The sequence below is a fragment of the Megalops cyprinoides genome, chromosome 21 (assembly GCF_013368585.1).
Source record: "Megalops cyprinoides isolate fMegCyp1 chromosome 21, fMegCyp1.pri, whole genome shotgun sequence".
Classification (NCBI taxonomy): Eukaryota; Metazoa; Chordata; class Actinopteri; order Elopiformes; family Megalopidae; genus Megalops; species Megalops cyprinoides.
The window spans coordinates 362,501-380,048 of record NC_050603.1 but is presented as its reverse complement, the minus strand read 5'-3'; the positions used below and the strand labels follow the sequence as shown (position 1 = coordinate 380,048).

General features: G+C 53.1%; 2 protein-coding genes across 2 annotated transcripts; one reads left to right on the top strand and one right to left on the bottom strand.

Moving 5' to 3' along the window:
• Positions 1-1,154: 1,154 nt before the first annotated feature.
• On the bottom strand, positions 1,155-10,736 carry wu:fc38h03 (acetylcholinesterase collagenic tail peptide). Its single transcript, XM_036516051.1, has 17 exons — positions 9,367-10,736; positions 8,387-8,496; positions 7,636-7,794; positions 7,308-7,352; positions 7,120-7,146; positions 6,487-6,558; positions 5,905-5,967; positions 5,781-5,807; positions 5,582-5,626; positions 5,453-5,488; positions 5,149-5,229; positions 4,972-5,068; positions 3,995-4,134; positions 3,580-3,699; positions 3,284-3,410; positions 2,802-2,904; positions 1,155-2,630 (listed from the first exon to the last, which is right to left on the bottom strand). Exons 1-17 carry the CDS (start codon positions 9,455-9,457, stop codon positions 2,561-2,563), a joined length of 1,413 nt encoding a protein of 470 aa, XP_036371944.1. The 5' UTR covers positions 9,458-10,736; the 3' UTR covers positions 1,155-2,560.
• Positions 10,737-12,435: 1,699 nt separating this feature from the next.
• On the top strand, positions 12,436-15,468 carry btd (biotinidase). Its single transcript, XM_036515600.1, has 4 exons — positions 12,436-12,659; positions 13,283-13,543; positions 13,855-14,004; positions 14,207-15,468. The coding sequence occupies exons 2-4, from the start codon at positions 13,325-13,327 to the stop codon at positions 15,380-15,382; spliced, it is 1,545 nt and encodes a 514-aa protein (XP_036371493.1). The 5' UTR covers positions 12,436-12,659; positions 13,283-13,324; the 3' UTR covers positions 15,383-15,468.
• Positions 15,469-17,548: the final 2,080 nt, after the last annotated feature.

The following is a 17,548-nucleotide window of genomic DNA, read 5'->3' as shown; positions in this document are numbered from 1 at the left end:
AGAAAGAATGTTGTATTTTTCTGTGCAGGAGAGACTGTGTGAGCATGTGTGTGTATATATTTTGGTGTGTGTGGGAGTGTACGAGTGTGCAAATGTATGTGTGTGTGTGTGTGTCTCCTCACTGTTTTTGCGTCCTGTCTTACCAGCTATGATCATTGTCTGAGGCCTGTGCTAAAATAACCTCTTTGGTTCACTGGAGGTGCCCTAACCCTGACCCTCTCCCTAACTCTGACCCTCTCCCTAACCCTGACCCTGACCCTCTCCCTACACCCATCAGACAGAGGGAAGACTCTGGCCTCCAGGCCTCAGGTCTCTGTCTTCTCTGTTTTAGTTCTGATGTGTGGTCAAGGTGAGCTCTGTCTAACTTGCTAAAGCTTTCTTCATTTTTATTATTATTCTCCAGTGTTTGTGTAGCGTGTCTGCTTTCCCTCTGAACGAGCGTGTCGGCATGCAGGCTCAGAGCTGCAGAGGCAGGGTGAGCGGTCACGCTGCAGACACTGGATCCTGCCTGCTGATGTCATCGCGAGCACGCCGCCGCCGCTGAAGGCTGCAGGGAGGGAGAACACATGGATGCTGGGGACTTCCTGGCTCTCTCTGATTTTCTCATTTTAAGAGGCTCTCCACACACATGCCACAGGCTGCAGCTGGCTGCTGTGTCTGACCCAGGGCGGCAAGCTTCTGTTCTCTGCCAGTGAGCTTGTCTCCTGCTGCCAGGGACCCTGTAGTGGATGGAAATGTTTACCGTTTCTAGCCTGTGGGTCTTGTAGGGCCGTCTGTGTGGAATGAGGTCACTTTTGCTTCCCTGCTGGGTCTCGCTCTGTCACCAGGCTCCACACCGCATCAGCCACACATGCGACACCCTCCATGGGGTGCCCAGACCACCCACCATTCCTGACTTACGCCTGTCTAAGATGACTGTTCCACGGTGTCCTGTTCGGATGCGCAGCACAGCCAATTTCCACCCGACCCTCCGTCCACACGCTGACACAGGATTCAAAAAACCTGGACCCTTACAGCTCCAAACCCAGCACAGCAGCGGGGTAAGGCCCAGGGTTGGGGGAACAGCCCAGGGGTGTGAGGTGCTGCCTGACTCCTGGTCAGGAAGGAGGAGGAGATGAGTGAGTGACAGCCAACACAAGCTTTTATTTCTCTTCAGACTGTGAATCCAGCATGTCTGCTCTACAGCACAGACTCTGCCAGTGATTTAAAGGCTTCCATCCTCAAAATACAACACAAACACAACCGTCACAAACATCATTCTTACAGGTGAAGAGAGTAGAAATTCCACATTCCTCATTTTAACATAGTATGAGCCATGACTTTAAGAGCATAGTACCAAGTAGTTGTGTCCATATTTAACATATATGTACATATATATTTATTCCCTTCAGATCACAGCAAGTTGATCTTCCACTTTTGAAACACAGAAGCAGTGCGCAGTGTGCTGGAAACAGGAGTGCTGTGGTGAATGGAGACAGGAGTATGGTGGTGAATGTGGTTCACATGAGCGTCATTCCCTGCTCTGGCATGCAGAGCCGAGGGCTTCCTGTTGCCGGGGGTGACTGGCGTGACATTATTCAGGAGTAAAACTTCTTTACATCCACTTTACAGGTTCAGGTTTTCAATCCCCAAACAAGAGGAGGGCTGATCCCAGCGAGGGAGGGGTATGGGGGTGGGGGTTGAGTCTCACACAGAGGGAAATGGAGCATTCCCGTTCCTGCTGTAAAACACACGGAGGATAAGCAGCCATATTCACAGATGAGCACATCCTTTGAAGGCCTCTGTCTGCTGCCAGCCTGGAGGTTTCCACATACAGCACAGCGCCCTCTCTGGACACATGCAGACTAACAGCCAGGCTGGGCTGGTGGCGGAGAGGAGTGTTATTTGACCTGCTAGTGAGCTGTAGGAAATACTTCTACAATGACAACATGTTTTCCTTCTCTATTAATTTAATCATCTCGGCCAATCCATCATCCTGGTATAACCACCATCATGTTCTCCTGGCCAATCAGCTTCACTGTGACATCATCAAAACCAGGTAAGGGCGGCTGTTCCTATGAGCTCTCTGTGCTGCTCCTGTCCCAGACGGCCGCGCTAGAGTCACACAGCTAAAGGCTGTCAGTTCTTCTGCTTTGGTTAAGAGATCCTCATGCTTGTGACGCAGATTCATTCACATTTCCGCTAAAACACACAGCACCCTGGCGATGATCTGAACGCTCTTTCTTACAGTGAGACAGTCGAGGTAATGTTGCTCTGCCTCCTCCACTCCCTGCCAGCAATTGGCTCTCTTCTTCCATGAAATGCCCATTACCCCAACCCCTACTCACTGGCTGGTCCAATCAGCTGGCAGGAAGGATTAGGGGGTGGAGTCATGAAGTCCTGGTTGAGTCATTAAGACTGAATGCAGAGTTCCAGCATGTGACCTGTGAGTGGGTGAATCACTTCCTGGTTCAGCAACGTGTCCTTGTACAGGACGTACAGTAGAGGAGATATGGCGTATGGATTGTGTTGGTTTCCTGGATGATTTTTAAACTGATAATTCAGCCTGAGGGCTGAGTGCTCAGGTGAAGTATTTGCAGTTTGTAGAGTCGATGGTACAGTGTGATGTGCACTTCAACTGCCCAAATGACCTAGGAAGCAATGGACCAGGGGAACATTACACCACCATACAGAGCAGAGATATGTGTTCTACATCATCAGAAAGAGATTGTGTTCTACATCATCAGAAAGAGATTGTGTTCTACATCATCAGAAAGGACACGAGATTGTGTGTTCTACACAAATGAAAAAACGGAACTAACCCTGGGAGGTAAGATTTGCATGTCTGAAAGCCGAAGTCCTTCCCATCACACTCCTCCACGCCCTCATAGCGGTAGCCATCCCCACAGTAAGCCCGCTGGCACTCTGTCAAGACAGGAGCCGAGACGGGGAGTCACAGAGAGAGACAGGGAGTCACAGCATGGAGACGGAGTCACAGAGCGAGACAGGGAGTCACAGCATGGAGACGGAGTCACAGGTCCGAGACAGGGAGTCACAGCATGGAGACGGAGTCACAGGTCCGAGACAGGGAGTCACAGCATGGAGACGGAGTCACAGAGCGAGACAGGGAGTCACAGCATGGAGACGGAGTCACAGGTCCGAGACAGGGAGTCACAGCATGGAGACGGAGTCACAGAGCCGAGAGGAGACAGTGAAAGAGAGAGGAGAAAGAGAGAGAAAAAGAAGAGAGAGAGGGGAGCCATCGTTCCTGTGTGATGGCATCACGCCGAGTCACATGACTTACTGACGCAACCGTCGGTGACCACCTTGTTCCCGTCATCGCAGGTCTCCCCGCGGTGTGGCTGCACATGACCGTCTCCGCATGCGCCATCCGGCTCCGGGGCCATCTCCGTGGACTGGAACCGGGTCAGCTGGAGCCAGACATTAACCACAATTCAACCAGAGTTCAACCAGAGTTGAACCACAATTCAACCAGAGTTTAGCCGGAGTTTAACCACAGAAAGCAGAGCGTCCTGCCAGCAGTCTGCCACGCCCCTGTATGAGGCTGCGCAGCGAGGGATCCACACTGTGATGGAGAACCTGGATGGGGAGCCATCCGTCCACATCCTTGAAATAAAGAGAGCGCTGGTCTTTCCGGAAGGCGAGAGCGTTGTCTGTCTGAAGGCGGTCCAGCTCCTCTTCACTGTTCACCACAAATATCTGCAGGAGAACACACACCATCGGGTTATAGCTTTTAAAATAATATTGTTTAAATATAAATATTTGGAAAATTAGCTAGGCTAACTGAGAGTGATTCACACACAAACTGTGTGTGTGTGTGTGTGACTGTGCAAATGCATTTGTGTATGTGTGTGTGTGTGTGTATAGGTGTTCCATGAGTAACTGCTTAGGGTTTGGGGTTAGGGCTGCATTTAGGGTCAGGTTCAGGCCTGGGTTTAGGGTCAGGTTTAGGGTCAGGAGATCAGTGTGCGGGAGGTTAGGAGGCATATCTCACCGTAGGGACCCGTGCATAGTTACCCCAGGGGGTGTACTCCTCGTAGGGGGGGTTGTTGATGCTCTGAGGGGAGTTACAGCTGCACTCACCAGGTGGTCCTGGGAGACCCCTCTCCCCCTTTTCCCCCACCAGGAAGAGCCCTGAAACAGACACAGACACACACACACACACAGACACACACACACACGCACACACACACAGACACACAAACATGCATGCATGCACACTCACACAGACACGCACGCACGCATGCACGCGCACACACAGACACACATGCACGCACAGACACACACACACACAGACACACACACGCGCGCACAGACACACACACACACACAGACACACACACGCACACAGACACACACACACACACACACACACACACACACACGCACACAGACACACACACACACACACACGCACACACACAGACACTGTGAGTTCACACTCCTGTGCTGTGGTCCTTGCCCTTTTGCATGGCTGTGGAGATGGGAAAGCAATCAAAGCCAATGTGCCAGGCAATGTGAGGAGGACCACAGCTGTTGCTTTAAGCACATGGTGACATAATGTTTGTAAGTGTGTCTGCTGTCCCGCCTCCTGCTCGCTTTGAGCTCATGATGTCATCCTGTCAGCCTGTCCCAGCGGATCTGTTCCTGAGTTCAGAGCTAAAAACAGCCTCCGTGTGGCTCTCACTTCCTGCAGGGCAGCCAAGGCTGAGGTCTTCTAACGGCTGTTTATTCACAGAAACCCAGCGCCACATGCACACTGACCCAGCGTCCCACACCAACCCCACAGCCCTGCCCACACTAACCCCACAGCCCTGCCCACACTAACCCCACAGCCCTGCCCACACTAACACCACAGCCCTGCCCACACTAACCCCACAACCCTGCCCACACTAACCCCACAGCCCTGCCCACACTAACCCCACAGCCCTGCCCACAGTAGCCTCGTAGTTCCTCCCACAGCTGTCTTACCTGAGCCAGGTGGGCCCGGGGGGCCGGGGTGTCCGGTTGGGCCTGGAGGGCCTGCCGGCCCCATGGAGCCTGACTCCCCGCCGTCGCCCTTTGGCCCCTGAAACAGGCGGCCAGTGAGTGTCACTCTGCAGACTGAGAGCAGGTGTGGGGGGGCGGCGGCCGCAAAGCTCTTCTTACCTGTTTACCCCTCTTCCCAGGCCGCCCTGTGGGCCCCCTGTTTCCTGAAACTCCAGGCTCCCCCTTAGGGCCCATCTCACCCTGAGAGAGAGCGAGAGAGAGAGAGGGAGAGAGAGAAAGAGAGAGAGAGAGGGAGAGAGAGAGAAAGAGAGAGACATGGAGAGACAGAGAGAGAGAGAGAGAGAGAGATGGAGAGAGGGAGAGAGTTTGACAGACAAGGCACATGGTTGTGTGATGACATCAGTCACAGCATGTGATAGACTGAGTGGGTGACAATCACCATGGTGACATGAAGTGCATTTACCTTCTGTCCCAACATCCCGGGGAGACCCGCTGCACCCTAAAACACACAGAGTAACACAGCAGTTTGGCCTGTGACTGTCACAGAGCTGTGCAGCTTTTCTGAGCTTATCTCAGCAGGCATGGTCCCCACCTTACTGCCCTTCATCCCAGCCTCGCCCCGCTCTCCTCGCGACCCCTAACAGGAGGGGGAGACACAAAGCATCATGGGTAAAAACCGCACACAGGACGATGACAGTGTCAAACACAGGAGGAGTGAGGGAGGTGTACAGCCACAGTGGAGGATTATGGGATATGTCATGTGCAGAACAGGAGTGTGCAGTATCGCTCACCTTTTCTCCCTTGTATCCCGGCAAACCCTGCAGACGGTGGGAAATACTCATTAATTCATGCTTTGTTACCCGGCTAAATGCAAACTGCAGGACACCTGTCAGAGTCCGCGGGGCAGGTGCACACCTTTGGGCCTATCGGTCCTCTGGCTCCCGGTAATCCCATCAGCCCCGGGTCTCCTTTCTCCCCCTGCAGCACAGAGTCAGCGCAGAGTCAGGGCAGAGTCAGCGCAGAGTCAGCACAGAGTCAGCACAGAGTCAGCGCAGAGTCAGCACAGAGTCAGCACAGAGTCAGGGCAGAGTCAGCGCAGAATCAGGGCAGAATCAGTGCAGAGTCAGGGCAGAGTCAGGGCAGAGTCAGGGTAGAATCAGTGCAGAGTCAGGGCAGAGTCAGGGCAGAGTCAGCGCAGAGTCAGCGCAGAGTCAGCACAGAGTCAGGGCAGAGTCAGCACAGAGTCAGTGCAGAGTCAGGGCAGAGTCAGGGCAGAGTCAGTGCAGAGTCAATGCAATACAAGCAAATTATTTTGAAAATCATTTTATTAGCTATAAATTTCATAATATAGTTTTATAGTTTAAGGTAATGCAATGAAAGGATAGTGTAATTCAATCTAACAATATATTTTGTAATATTTTATAAACCTGTAATGCAGTATGAGGTAATGTGATAATGTGATCTCTATGAATGTGATTTCTATAAAGACTTACTCACTTTTGGCCCATTCGGCCCTGGCCAGCCAGCAGGTCCCTGTCGCCCTGGGAGACCAGGTGGGCCAGCCCGACCCTGCTGGAACATGACAACACTCATTCCAGCCCTATGAGTATGAGAGGTTTTGTGTGTGTGTGTGTTCCTGTGTGTGAGTGTTCCTGTGTGTGAGTGTGTGTGTGTGTGTGAGTATATGTGTGTGTGTCTGGTGTCTGTGTGTATTTGTGTGTGTGTGTGAGAGAGTATGTGTGTGTTTGTGTGTGTGTGTGTGTTCCTGTGCGTGTGTGTTTGTGTGTGTGTGTGTGTGTGTGTGTGTGTGTGTGTGTGTGTGTGTGTGAGTATATGTGTGTGTGTCTGGTGTCTGTGTGTATTCGTGTGTGTGTGTGTGTGAGAGTATGTGTGTGTTCGTGCATGTGTGTGTGTGTGTGTGTGTGTGTGGGTGGGTGGATGACTGTCACAGCACTCTCACTAATTAAGCACTGTCTTGTTGCACTGGGACACGCAGATCAATCAACCAGGAACCACAGCACTGACCAGAGCCCCCCCCCATCCCTCCCCCGGGGGCCACGGCCTGACCAGAACTCTGATACCACCGATACACTCACGATCAGGACCACCGAACATGGAAACAGGCCTCACCTTTGACCCCGACCGGCCGATCTCTCCCTGGGGAGGAGAGAGGAGGGAAAATTACCGTTGGGAGACACAGGCAGGGACTCTTCTCTGAGCGTCAGGACTGAGTGCTTCAGCAGATATACTGTCTGACAAAACCAATCTCACTAACAGCCACACAGACAGAAGAGGAGTGAAGGAACCTCATCTCTGACCTTTTCTCCCTTTGGTCCCTGCACTCCTGGAATTCCGCTGGGACCCTGAAAACAAACGTTTGTAAGAATGGAGAGAGAGCAGGTAGTGGAAATTAAAGCAAATTCTGTCTCTCTTTACTGCAGGAGCACCTCACTGTACCCAGATCAGTCCCCTCTGCACCTCACTGTACCCAGATCAGTCCCCTCTGCACCTCACTGTACCCAGATCAGTCTGTCCTGCTGGGTTCTGAAAGCAGCATGTGACTGTGATGCTCTGATGCATGGCAATGTTCTCATACCTGCCCGGGATGAGCAGTGACCCCCACCTGGCCAATAACACACATCTCACCTCAGGGCCGGGAGGGCCAGGGGGACCGGGGGGGCCAGGGGGGCTGGGGGGGCCGGGGGTGCCGGGGGGGGCCAGGGGGCTGGGAGAGCAGGCGTGAAGCATAGCTCTGTCTTCTTTGTCTTCTTCATTTCCAACTTTGTTTGTTCTCAGGTCATTTTTCTAAACAAAAAAAAATCATATGACCGGTGAAATGGAAGGCTGTAACAGCACATACACACACATCACAGAGTCTGGAACTAACAGCACATACACACACAGCACATACACACAGCACTGAGCCTGAAACTACCAGCACACACACACACAGCACATACACACACAGCACTGAGCCTGAAACTACCAGCACACACACACAGCACATACACACACAGCACAGAGTCTGAACTCGCATCAGAGCAGCATGCAGTCATTAAGAGTTTGTGTAAGGAAAAATATGACATTTCTTTCAGACGAGTTTAAAATTCACAGGGACTTCAGTAAAAAACATTGGAGTTTCATCATACATCAAGTTTATGCTTGTCTCCATTGGTTAAATTAAATCACCGTGGCTATATTTAAATGTTGGAATGTGAGAGGCAAAGTCAGGACATACCAGCCCAATTACAAAGCTCCCAGCTCCCAAAACCCAGTTAACTGTACTCTCCCTAGACTCTGAGTGTCCTGCCTGGACAGCACCTATTCCTGATCAATCAATGACTGACACATGCCACATGATCCCTGACCATAGGCGGGGTCTGTGGCTGTCACTCACAGGCCTGCGCCCCTCCCACAGCAGGGGATGGGGCGGGAACAGTGGTGGTGGGGGCGGAGCCAGGAGGCAGCATGGGTTGAATTTCTTCCTCTGGTCCAGAGCACTGAAGCCTAGAGAATGCAGACCACACCCACACAGCATAAAGAGCCAATCAGCATGGGCCTGAGTGCCTACTGACCTACACCTGAGGAACAGAGAGAGACTCCCACTACATACACACACACTCACACACACACACGCACACAAACACACACGCACACACACATACACACACACACAAACACACAAACACACACACTCACACACACACTCACTCACAGACACAAACATATAGAGTGACACCGCCTCCTTATAAGGAAAAGGAGTGAGGAGGTTGGCAACTCTTCTTTCATTTGAGTGTCCTATAGCACGCGCCTGTGTGTGTGTGTGTGAGTGTGTGTGTGTCTGTGTGTGTGTGTGTGTGTGTGTGTGTGTGTGCATACTTCAGCAGTGTGATGTAGTTGTTTTGTAGCCTCTTTCTTGTCTGTGCCAAACCGATGGGGAAGCCTGCAGCCCTGTCCAAAAGGAAATGCGCTCCTATAAATAACTGTATTACCCCTGACACTCACACACACTCACACACACACACACTCACACACACACACACACACACACACACACACACACACACACACACACACACTCACACTCACACACACACACACACACACACACTCACACACACACACACTCACACACACACACTCACACACACACACACACACACACACACACACACTCACACACACACACACACTCACACACACACACTCACACACACACACACACTCTCACTCACACACACACACACACACACACACACACACACACACACACTCTCACTCACACACACACACACACACACACACACACACACTCACACACACACACATACTCCCACCCCCCAAGGTGCTGGCGCACAGCTGCAGGGGAGAGGGCACCTGTGGGGAAGGTGTTTTCCGTGAGGGAGGACTGGGCCAGCACCCAGGAGAGGAGGAGCTGCATCTGCAGTCCGCGCCTCATCAGAGCCATGCTGCTCCGCGTCGGTCCGCCGGCGGCGGCTCCCTGCAGGGTGCGGGGCTGCACCCCTCCGTCGGTCCGCCGGCGGCGGCTCCCTGCAGGGTGCGGGGCTGCACCCCTCCGTCGGTCCGCCGGCGGCGGCTCCCTGCAGGGTGCGGGGCTGCACCCCTCCGTCGGTCCGCCGGCTGCGGCTCCCTGCAGGGTGCGGGGCTGCACCCCTCCGTCGGTCCGCCTGCAGGGTGCGGGGCTCAGCGCTCCCCTCTCTGCGCCGTTAGGAAAGCGGAATGCTGCTCCCGCTTCCTGGAATCTTTCCCCGCACCAGACAGAGCTATAATTACCCGGACAGGCCCGACAGCTGCCCTGCACGCCAATATTAGCCCCTCTTACCAGCGCGTTTCGCCTTTGCTTCCTCCACTCTACAGTAAAAAAGTGAAAAGCAAAACAATCGTGTGATTCATCGACTGATTTAAGGATCAAATGAAATCACAGCGTTATGCAAGAATCCTTTCCCTCACATCAGTGTGCGTTTACCCTGAGATATTCTGCTAAATTCTCCGCTACCAAAATACATTTAATGAATTAAACATGTTTGTAAGATGTGATAAAATCATCAGACCAATAGATGGTGTTCATACATCCCGCTCGCGCATACACAATAAACAATTACGGCGCACGTGCCCATCCCTGTCTCATTAAGGCGCGCGCTTCTAAAACACGGTGCCGCCGGTCCCTGGTCATTTTGTCTATCCAGACATGAATTCCAAAAATGTACCATCATCCCGCCTGAAGCATTGGAAACCCACATGCTGTAGGCAATGCCTGTTGTTATTATCAAGCATATAATTATTTGCAGGATTTAAGTGTCAATCCGTAAACACTCAGGCAGCGCGGACACCGCGAGCTGGTGCAGCACGGGTAAAGGGGCTCTTACCTGTCCCGAGGGGAAGGCGTGCTGGGCAGAAGCCTCCCCGCCTCTGTCCGCTGGCGCAGCGGGGATTTAAAGGGGCTCTTACCTGTCCCGAGGGGAAGGCGTGCTGGGCAGAAGCCTCCCCGCCTCTGTCCGCTGGCGCAGCGGGGATTTATCGCGGCTCCGCTTCGCCTCGGGATTAAGAGGGACGAGCTGGTGCGCTTCGGTTTCCTGAGCTGTGCAGTTTCTAAAGCGGGACGCAGCGGCGCTGCCGCAGCAGCGCACCACTTCATCTTATTAAAAGCACAGAGACATTTTTACATCAACCAGCGCGGTATTTAAAGAACGAGGCTGAGTTATATGCTGCTTATCTATAGCCTTACAAACGAACGCGAAACATAATGACAAATGTGCTTATACTGGAGAAAATAAACACGTGTCCCCATATTACAAACTAAGGAGCCTGGACACCGTGTCCTTAAATATAATAATAATAATAATAAAATAAGAAGAAAGACTACAAGTCAAAGCCTATTACTCGTTGTACACAGGACGTTGTCTTGGTTTCACTGGTCATTTCACCTAGGATATTTTAGAATAAAATGCTCGATTTTTTGTGCACATGTTTGACCCGAGCGTTGATACCTATTAGCATTTATAAACAGAATGCCATTTTGCGTGACTGGCGCTTTTACATGGATGATTACTTTACATTACATTGACATCTGACGGCGTTTATTTCAAAGATGACTACTGACTATATCATACACAGGACCCAAGATATTTACGTCATAATTGTCAGAGATGATAAATATTACACAGCTTAATCAGTGATGCCCGTTCAATGTTTATGCAATTTAGTGCATGCATTCCAATTGATATTTTCGACATATTACACATGAATGCCATACTTAGTATCTAAATGCCTACAACGATTATCTTGAAATGAAAACAAACTCCGAATGCCATTGATTTCACTAACGCTGCGTTACATTTTCTTGAACACTGATTGTGCGTGGAAATACCGCCCCCCCGTGGGAACAGCGCAATAGCGCACTGGCTATTTCGACACGAAAAATTAAAAATGAAGAGTCAACGTCACTTTTTTTTATCCTTTTTTGTTTATTAAAGACAAATTGAGCGGGAATGGTGTGAGAATCATGTGGGCTTGTGATACAGTCTGAGGCACAGAACCGCGGTTTTCTCTTATTCGCTCGTTAGGGGACGCGCCTGTGTTTGGTGACCGTCACCGCTGCTCGGGGGCGACATTTTTACTGTGATGGAGACAGAAGGTCAGAGGACCGAAACTGTGCTGTTTTAAGTTTGCCTCAACAAGAGAAAGGATTTGTTAAAATATAGGCTACACATTTTCTTATTTTCTTATTTACAGGACAGCTCTTTTGGGTGGCATCTATTAAACCCGAAAGTGGTGTGCAACAGGGACCGTTTTTAAGATCGAATGTTTTCTGTTCATCACAGCTTTATCTAGCAGACGCCCTTACCCGGGGCGGGACACGCATTCGCGCTCCACAGGTGAGCGTCTCTACCCGCCTCAGAGTAACGCGCGGACGCGCCATCCTCCGAGGGGTCGGGCTTACCGGGCTTACCGCGGGCGTCCCGACTGCAGCGCAGCACAGGCTAAACCTTCGACACTATAATGCTAAAAACCACCTGCAATCATAAGATGATTAACTGAAGGCTTCCTTGTTGTCATTGACACGTTCAGGTCCAAAGTCCTGCAGTTCCACGGCTGTGTGGGTGAAAACAGCATCACTGATGACATCACCGCACCGTACAGTCGCCGCCGCACAGTTCAAACTGCGGAGTAGAATTGGATTTAGTCAACACTGCCCAAACTGCCCAAAACTGGCCGAACCGGCCGAACCGGCTGACCTTTACGGTGTCAGTGGACCGATTTCGGGTCAATCACAAACTGCGAAACAAACACAATCTGCGGGCCAATCACAGGCCCGGTGTCGCTGACAGGCGCACATGTGCACCAATCACCGTTGTCGTAAACACACGCACATGCTGCGGCGCGCACCGAGGGCGGCTGTGCGCAGTGTTCTCCGCACGCCGGGCGGCGCGCACCGAGGGCGGCTGCGCGCAGTGTTCTCCGCACGCCGGGCGGCGCGCACCGAGGGCGGCTGCGCGCAGTGTTCTCCGCACACCGGGGCGGTCGAAGTGCGGCCCGTTTGTCCTGAAACTGTAAAGCTGCTCGCTGCCACACGCCGACGGGAGCGACATGCAAGGAGAGAGCAGGAAGCGGGAGTGAGTTAGCCAGTGTGCTAACGGCCGGGGATCACGGTGAGCAGACCGTTTATTCCGCCTCTGAGCTCTCCGGGGGGCTAATGTTTCACGGCAGCAAAGCAACAGGACATGATTTATCCAGCGTAAACAACAGAGGCGTGCCTGTTTTTCGTTAAATTTCTTTAAATCTGGGGCAATAAGGAGAAACACATACTAACGTAACGACTAAATTAGCTAAGTAGCTAGCTTGCTAATATTACTCAGTCTCTTGATCATTGTCTCCATTTGGCTGAATCCACGGTGCACGAGAGGCAGACTGCCGATAATCCGCAGCTCCAGCCATAAAAACTCGAGTGCAGCGAAGGAATAAATTAGGGTGACCATACGTCCTCTTTTTCCCGGACATGTCCTCTTTGTGGGACCTAAAAATGGGTCCGAAAACGAGGACATGTCCGGGAAAAAGAGGACATATGGTCACCCTAAAATAACGTGCAGCGTTTAGCACCTCGGAAATGCGCCGGAGAGGACGTTTGAAGCGCAGCACAGTTTGTGACGCCGTGTTTGTAACGTTGTGCTGTAGCCCTGACCCCTGGACTCTGCCCTCTCCTCCGTCCCACGCTAATGTTTAACGCCGCGCAGATCTGGGGTCAGCTCTTACCTACTGTTGCTCTGTCCCGCAGCTGCTCTGTCCCGCTCAGGCTGAACTGGGGTCAGCCGCACCGATGTTCAGCCCCATGGCTGTGTGCGCGCTGCGCGTGGCCGCGGTGCTCTGGCTGTGTGCGGGCGGGGCGCAGGCGCGGTCGTACGTGGCCGCCGTGTACGAGCACCGCGTGGTTCTGAACGCGCACCCGGCGGAGCGTCTCTCTCGCAGCGCTGCGCTGCGTCACATGCAGCAGAACCTGGACGTGTTCGAGGAGCAGGTCACCGCCGCCGCCAGGCAGGTGAGAGCGGCCGCCAGCGCGCTGCGGTTCAGCACGGCACCTCCGCCGAATCCACGCATCCTGAGAACCACCTCGGCCTGTCATGAGTGGTAGCTGTGTATTTCATTAGGATGGACTGTTACAGTACATTGTAAGTACGTGGAAAAATAACTGCAGGTTGAGTCCATGAAAGAATTAAGTTGCAGACGTCACAAGGCGCCAGCATCCTGCTCTGAGGGTGAGATGTGAGACCCTGCCAGGCGGGGGAGGGGCTGGTGCTGCCCCCTGTCTGCAGGCCCCTGCCGCTGCAGCTGTGTCCGTCTCGTCTGCAGGGTGCACAGATAATAGTGTTTCCAGAGGATGCCATTCACGGCTTCAACTTCAGCAGAGAGTCCATCGCGGGGTACCTGGAGACGGTGCCGGACCCTGCGGCTGTGAGGTGGAGCCCCTGTTCTGACCCGACCCGATTCCCCAACACTGAGGTACCGAGGAGCACTCTCACCGAGTGGGAAGCAGGGGATTCTGGGATTGAGGGGGATACCAGCAATGTGCTGCTCAGAGCAGTGAAATCTGAGGGGGTGTATGTTCTTTACGCAGTGCGGGTGTGTGTACGCTCCTTACGCAGTGCGGGTGTGTACGCTGCGTTACGCAGTGCGGGTGTGTAACGGGTGCTGTGCTCTGCAGGTGCTGCAGCGCCTCAGCTGCATGGCGCAGAACAGCGCGCTGTACGTGGTGGTGAACCTGCCGGACCGGCAGCCGTGTGACGCTCGGAGCGACGCCCGCTGCCCGCTGGACGGCCGGTACCAGTTCAACACCGACGTCGTCTTCAGCGACAACGGCACCATCGTGGCGCGCTACCACAAGCACAACCTGTACTTCGAGGCAGCGTTCGACGCGCCCGCGGAGCCGGAGCTCGTCACCTTCCACACGCCCTTCGCCGGGAGCTTCGGGGTCTTCACCTGCTTCGACATCCTGTTTTCCGAGCCGGCGCTGGCGCTGGTGGAGGCCCGGGGCGTGCGGCAGCTGGTGTACCCCACCGCCTGGATGAACCAGCTCCCCCTGCTGGCCGCCGTGCAGTTCCAGCGCTCCTTCTCCTACGCTGCCGGCGTCACCCTGCTGGCCGCCAACGTCCGCTCCGCCGCGCTGGGCATGACAGGAAGCGGCATATTCACCCCGTGGCAGGCGCTGTATCACCACGACACCCAGGGTGAGAGCGGCAAGCTGCTGGTGGCCACAGTGCCCGTGCTGGACCCGGACGTGGCCGGGGGGGGGCCCAAGGGGGGCCAGCTCCCGCTGCCTTTCTCTGGGTACCCGGAGCCGGAGTTCTGCCTCAGGGGGGGTGGGGAGTGTGAGCGAGGGGGAGGAGCCTTCCCAGAAGCCCCTGCTGTCCTCAGCAGCACCTTCACTGCGGAGATGATGTATGATAACTTCACCATGGTGCTGCTGGAGGGCAGTGTGGGGAACATGACAGTGTGTGACGGTGCACTCTGCTGCCACCTGCTGTTCCGGAGGTCAGGTGCGCCGGCCGAACTGTACGCGCTGGCCGCGTTCCAGGGCCTCCATGTGGTCCACGGCACCTACGCGCTGGAGGTGTGTGCACTGGTCCGGTGTGCGGGCCCCGCCCCAAGCAACTGCGGGGGCGAAATCGACCACGCCCACACGCTGATGGACTTCTGGCTGGCGGGAACCTTTAGCACGCGGCACGTGTTTCCGGGGGTGCTGGGGAGCGGGGTGCGGCCTGACCGGCCGGACCGCTCAGGCTGGGAGGGGCGGCGCTTCTCCATGAGCAGGACCGGCATGCGGAACGGGCTGCTGACCGCTGTGCTGTATGGCAGGGCCTTCGACCGGGACCGCGGCTAAGCTCAGCGCTGCCCCCTATGCCCCAGAAACAGCATCTGCAACCTGCAACCCCACAACCCCACAACCCCACAAACCCCACAACCCTCACAAACCCTCAAACCCCACAACCCCCACAAACCCTCAAACCCCACAAACCCCACAACCCCCACAAACCCACAAACCCCACAACCCCCACAAACCCCCACAACCCCCACAAACCCACAAACCCCACAAACCCACAAACCCCACAAACCCACAAACCCCACAAACCCCACAAACCCACAAACCCCACAAACCCCACAAACCCTCAAACCCCACAAACCCACAAACCCCACAAACCCCACAAACCCCACAAACCCCACAAACCCTCAAACCCCACAAACCCACAAACCCCACAAACCCCACAAACCCACAAACCTCACAAACCCACAAACCCCACAAACCCCACAAACCCTCAAACCCCATCTACAGGCACCTGCCAAGATGGAGGAAACGCCAGCAGAAAGGGCCGCTGGGGCATCACAAGCCTCCAGAACAGTGATCTGTGCACCTCGGCATACGTTCTACATGTGTCTGGAACTCTACTGGAGTTCCCTTCATTTTGGCAGTTACCTGTACATACAATGCTGAAATATAAATGTGAATTCTAATTTTATGTTCAGGCTGAATTACTCTGTATACAGTAATAAAGCTGGGAAATGCATTTGCTTTGGCACAGAACTGGACTCCAGTCTAAGTGAAGGTGTGTGTGTCTCTCTCTCGGGGGAAGGTGTGTGTGTGTGTCTCACTCTAGGGGAAGGTGTGTAAGATTCCTTACAAAGCAGTGCATACTGAGATCATTTCTGTGCAGATCCTAACCCCTAACCCCTAACCCCACACACCACAGTCAGTCATTAACTATAGTGTGATTCTGTACATACAGCGATCATAATTATACTCACCAGTCAGTCGCTATGTACAGTGCGATTCAGGGTTTAGTGACGCTACATACACCAGTCAGTCAGTTTGAGTTAACATTTTATTAGTGTTATACTGATCTGAGCTGCTCAAATGAAATGTTTATTAGCGAAATGCAAACACACTGAATCCTTCATTTTATAGTTCTTTTCCATGGCATCCAAATCGACATGTTAAAGAAAAAAATAGGAAAATAGAGTTGACTGGACAGTTAGGCACACTGTTTCACACGACTGTACACCCATATGCAGAATTCATTGTCACAGATTGATATGTACAGGACAATTAAAAAAGGACATGGGTCTCGGAGACCCTGCAGGTTAAGCAGCGAGCTGACAGGACTGTCTCCTCGAGGTCTGATTGGTTACTGAGGCACGCTGATAAATGCACCTGCCCGTGACGGACAGCAGGAAGGGCCTTCATCCATGTGCCCTCACTCCACCAATCAGAACACACACAGGAGAGGACCGCTCTGCTCAGGGGGCAGAGATGCATGCATTTCTCACCGCGCACACACACGCTCTCCTCAGAACTCCCTCCCTTCACTAAAATCAAAGATTTGCAAATTCTTTTCTAATATAAAATGATTTTCTTTAAAGTGCATTTAAATGAACCAGATAAGCTGCCAGTGGCTGCCTGATCACACACAGTAACTGACACGATACTCAGCCCCACTCCCCTAACAACTGACCCCCGATCAGTGTACAGTACCCAACCCCAATCATTACAGTGAAATGCAGGGTCTGATCTAGGATCAGTGGGGACAGTATCTAGTGTAATGTATGACACAATATGAGCTTTAAACTGACTGCAGTCCTGAATCTCAGTCTCCACGGCTCCACCCATCTAATATGGATGCTCCACCTCTCCGCAGGTCACATGACATCCCTCCAATCATAACAGAGAAACTCTGCTGCTTTTCAGCCCTAAACATACAGTCTCTGTAAATGCTGTCTGCCAGTCTGCGGTCAGTGTGTAAATGCTGTCTGCCAGTCTGCGGTCAGTGTGTAAATGCTGTCTGCCAGTCTGCTGTCAGTGTGTAAATGCTGTCTGTCAGTCTGCGGTCAGTGTGTAAATGCTTTCCTGATGAGACCGCTGCGCAGAGAGGCTGCTCTACAGGTCTAAAGTAGTCTGACTTGTCAGTGAAGCTCAAGCTTATGTGTGTGTACACACACACACACACACATACACACACACACACACACACACACACACACAGACACACACAGA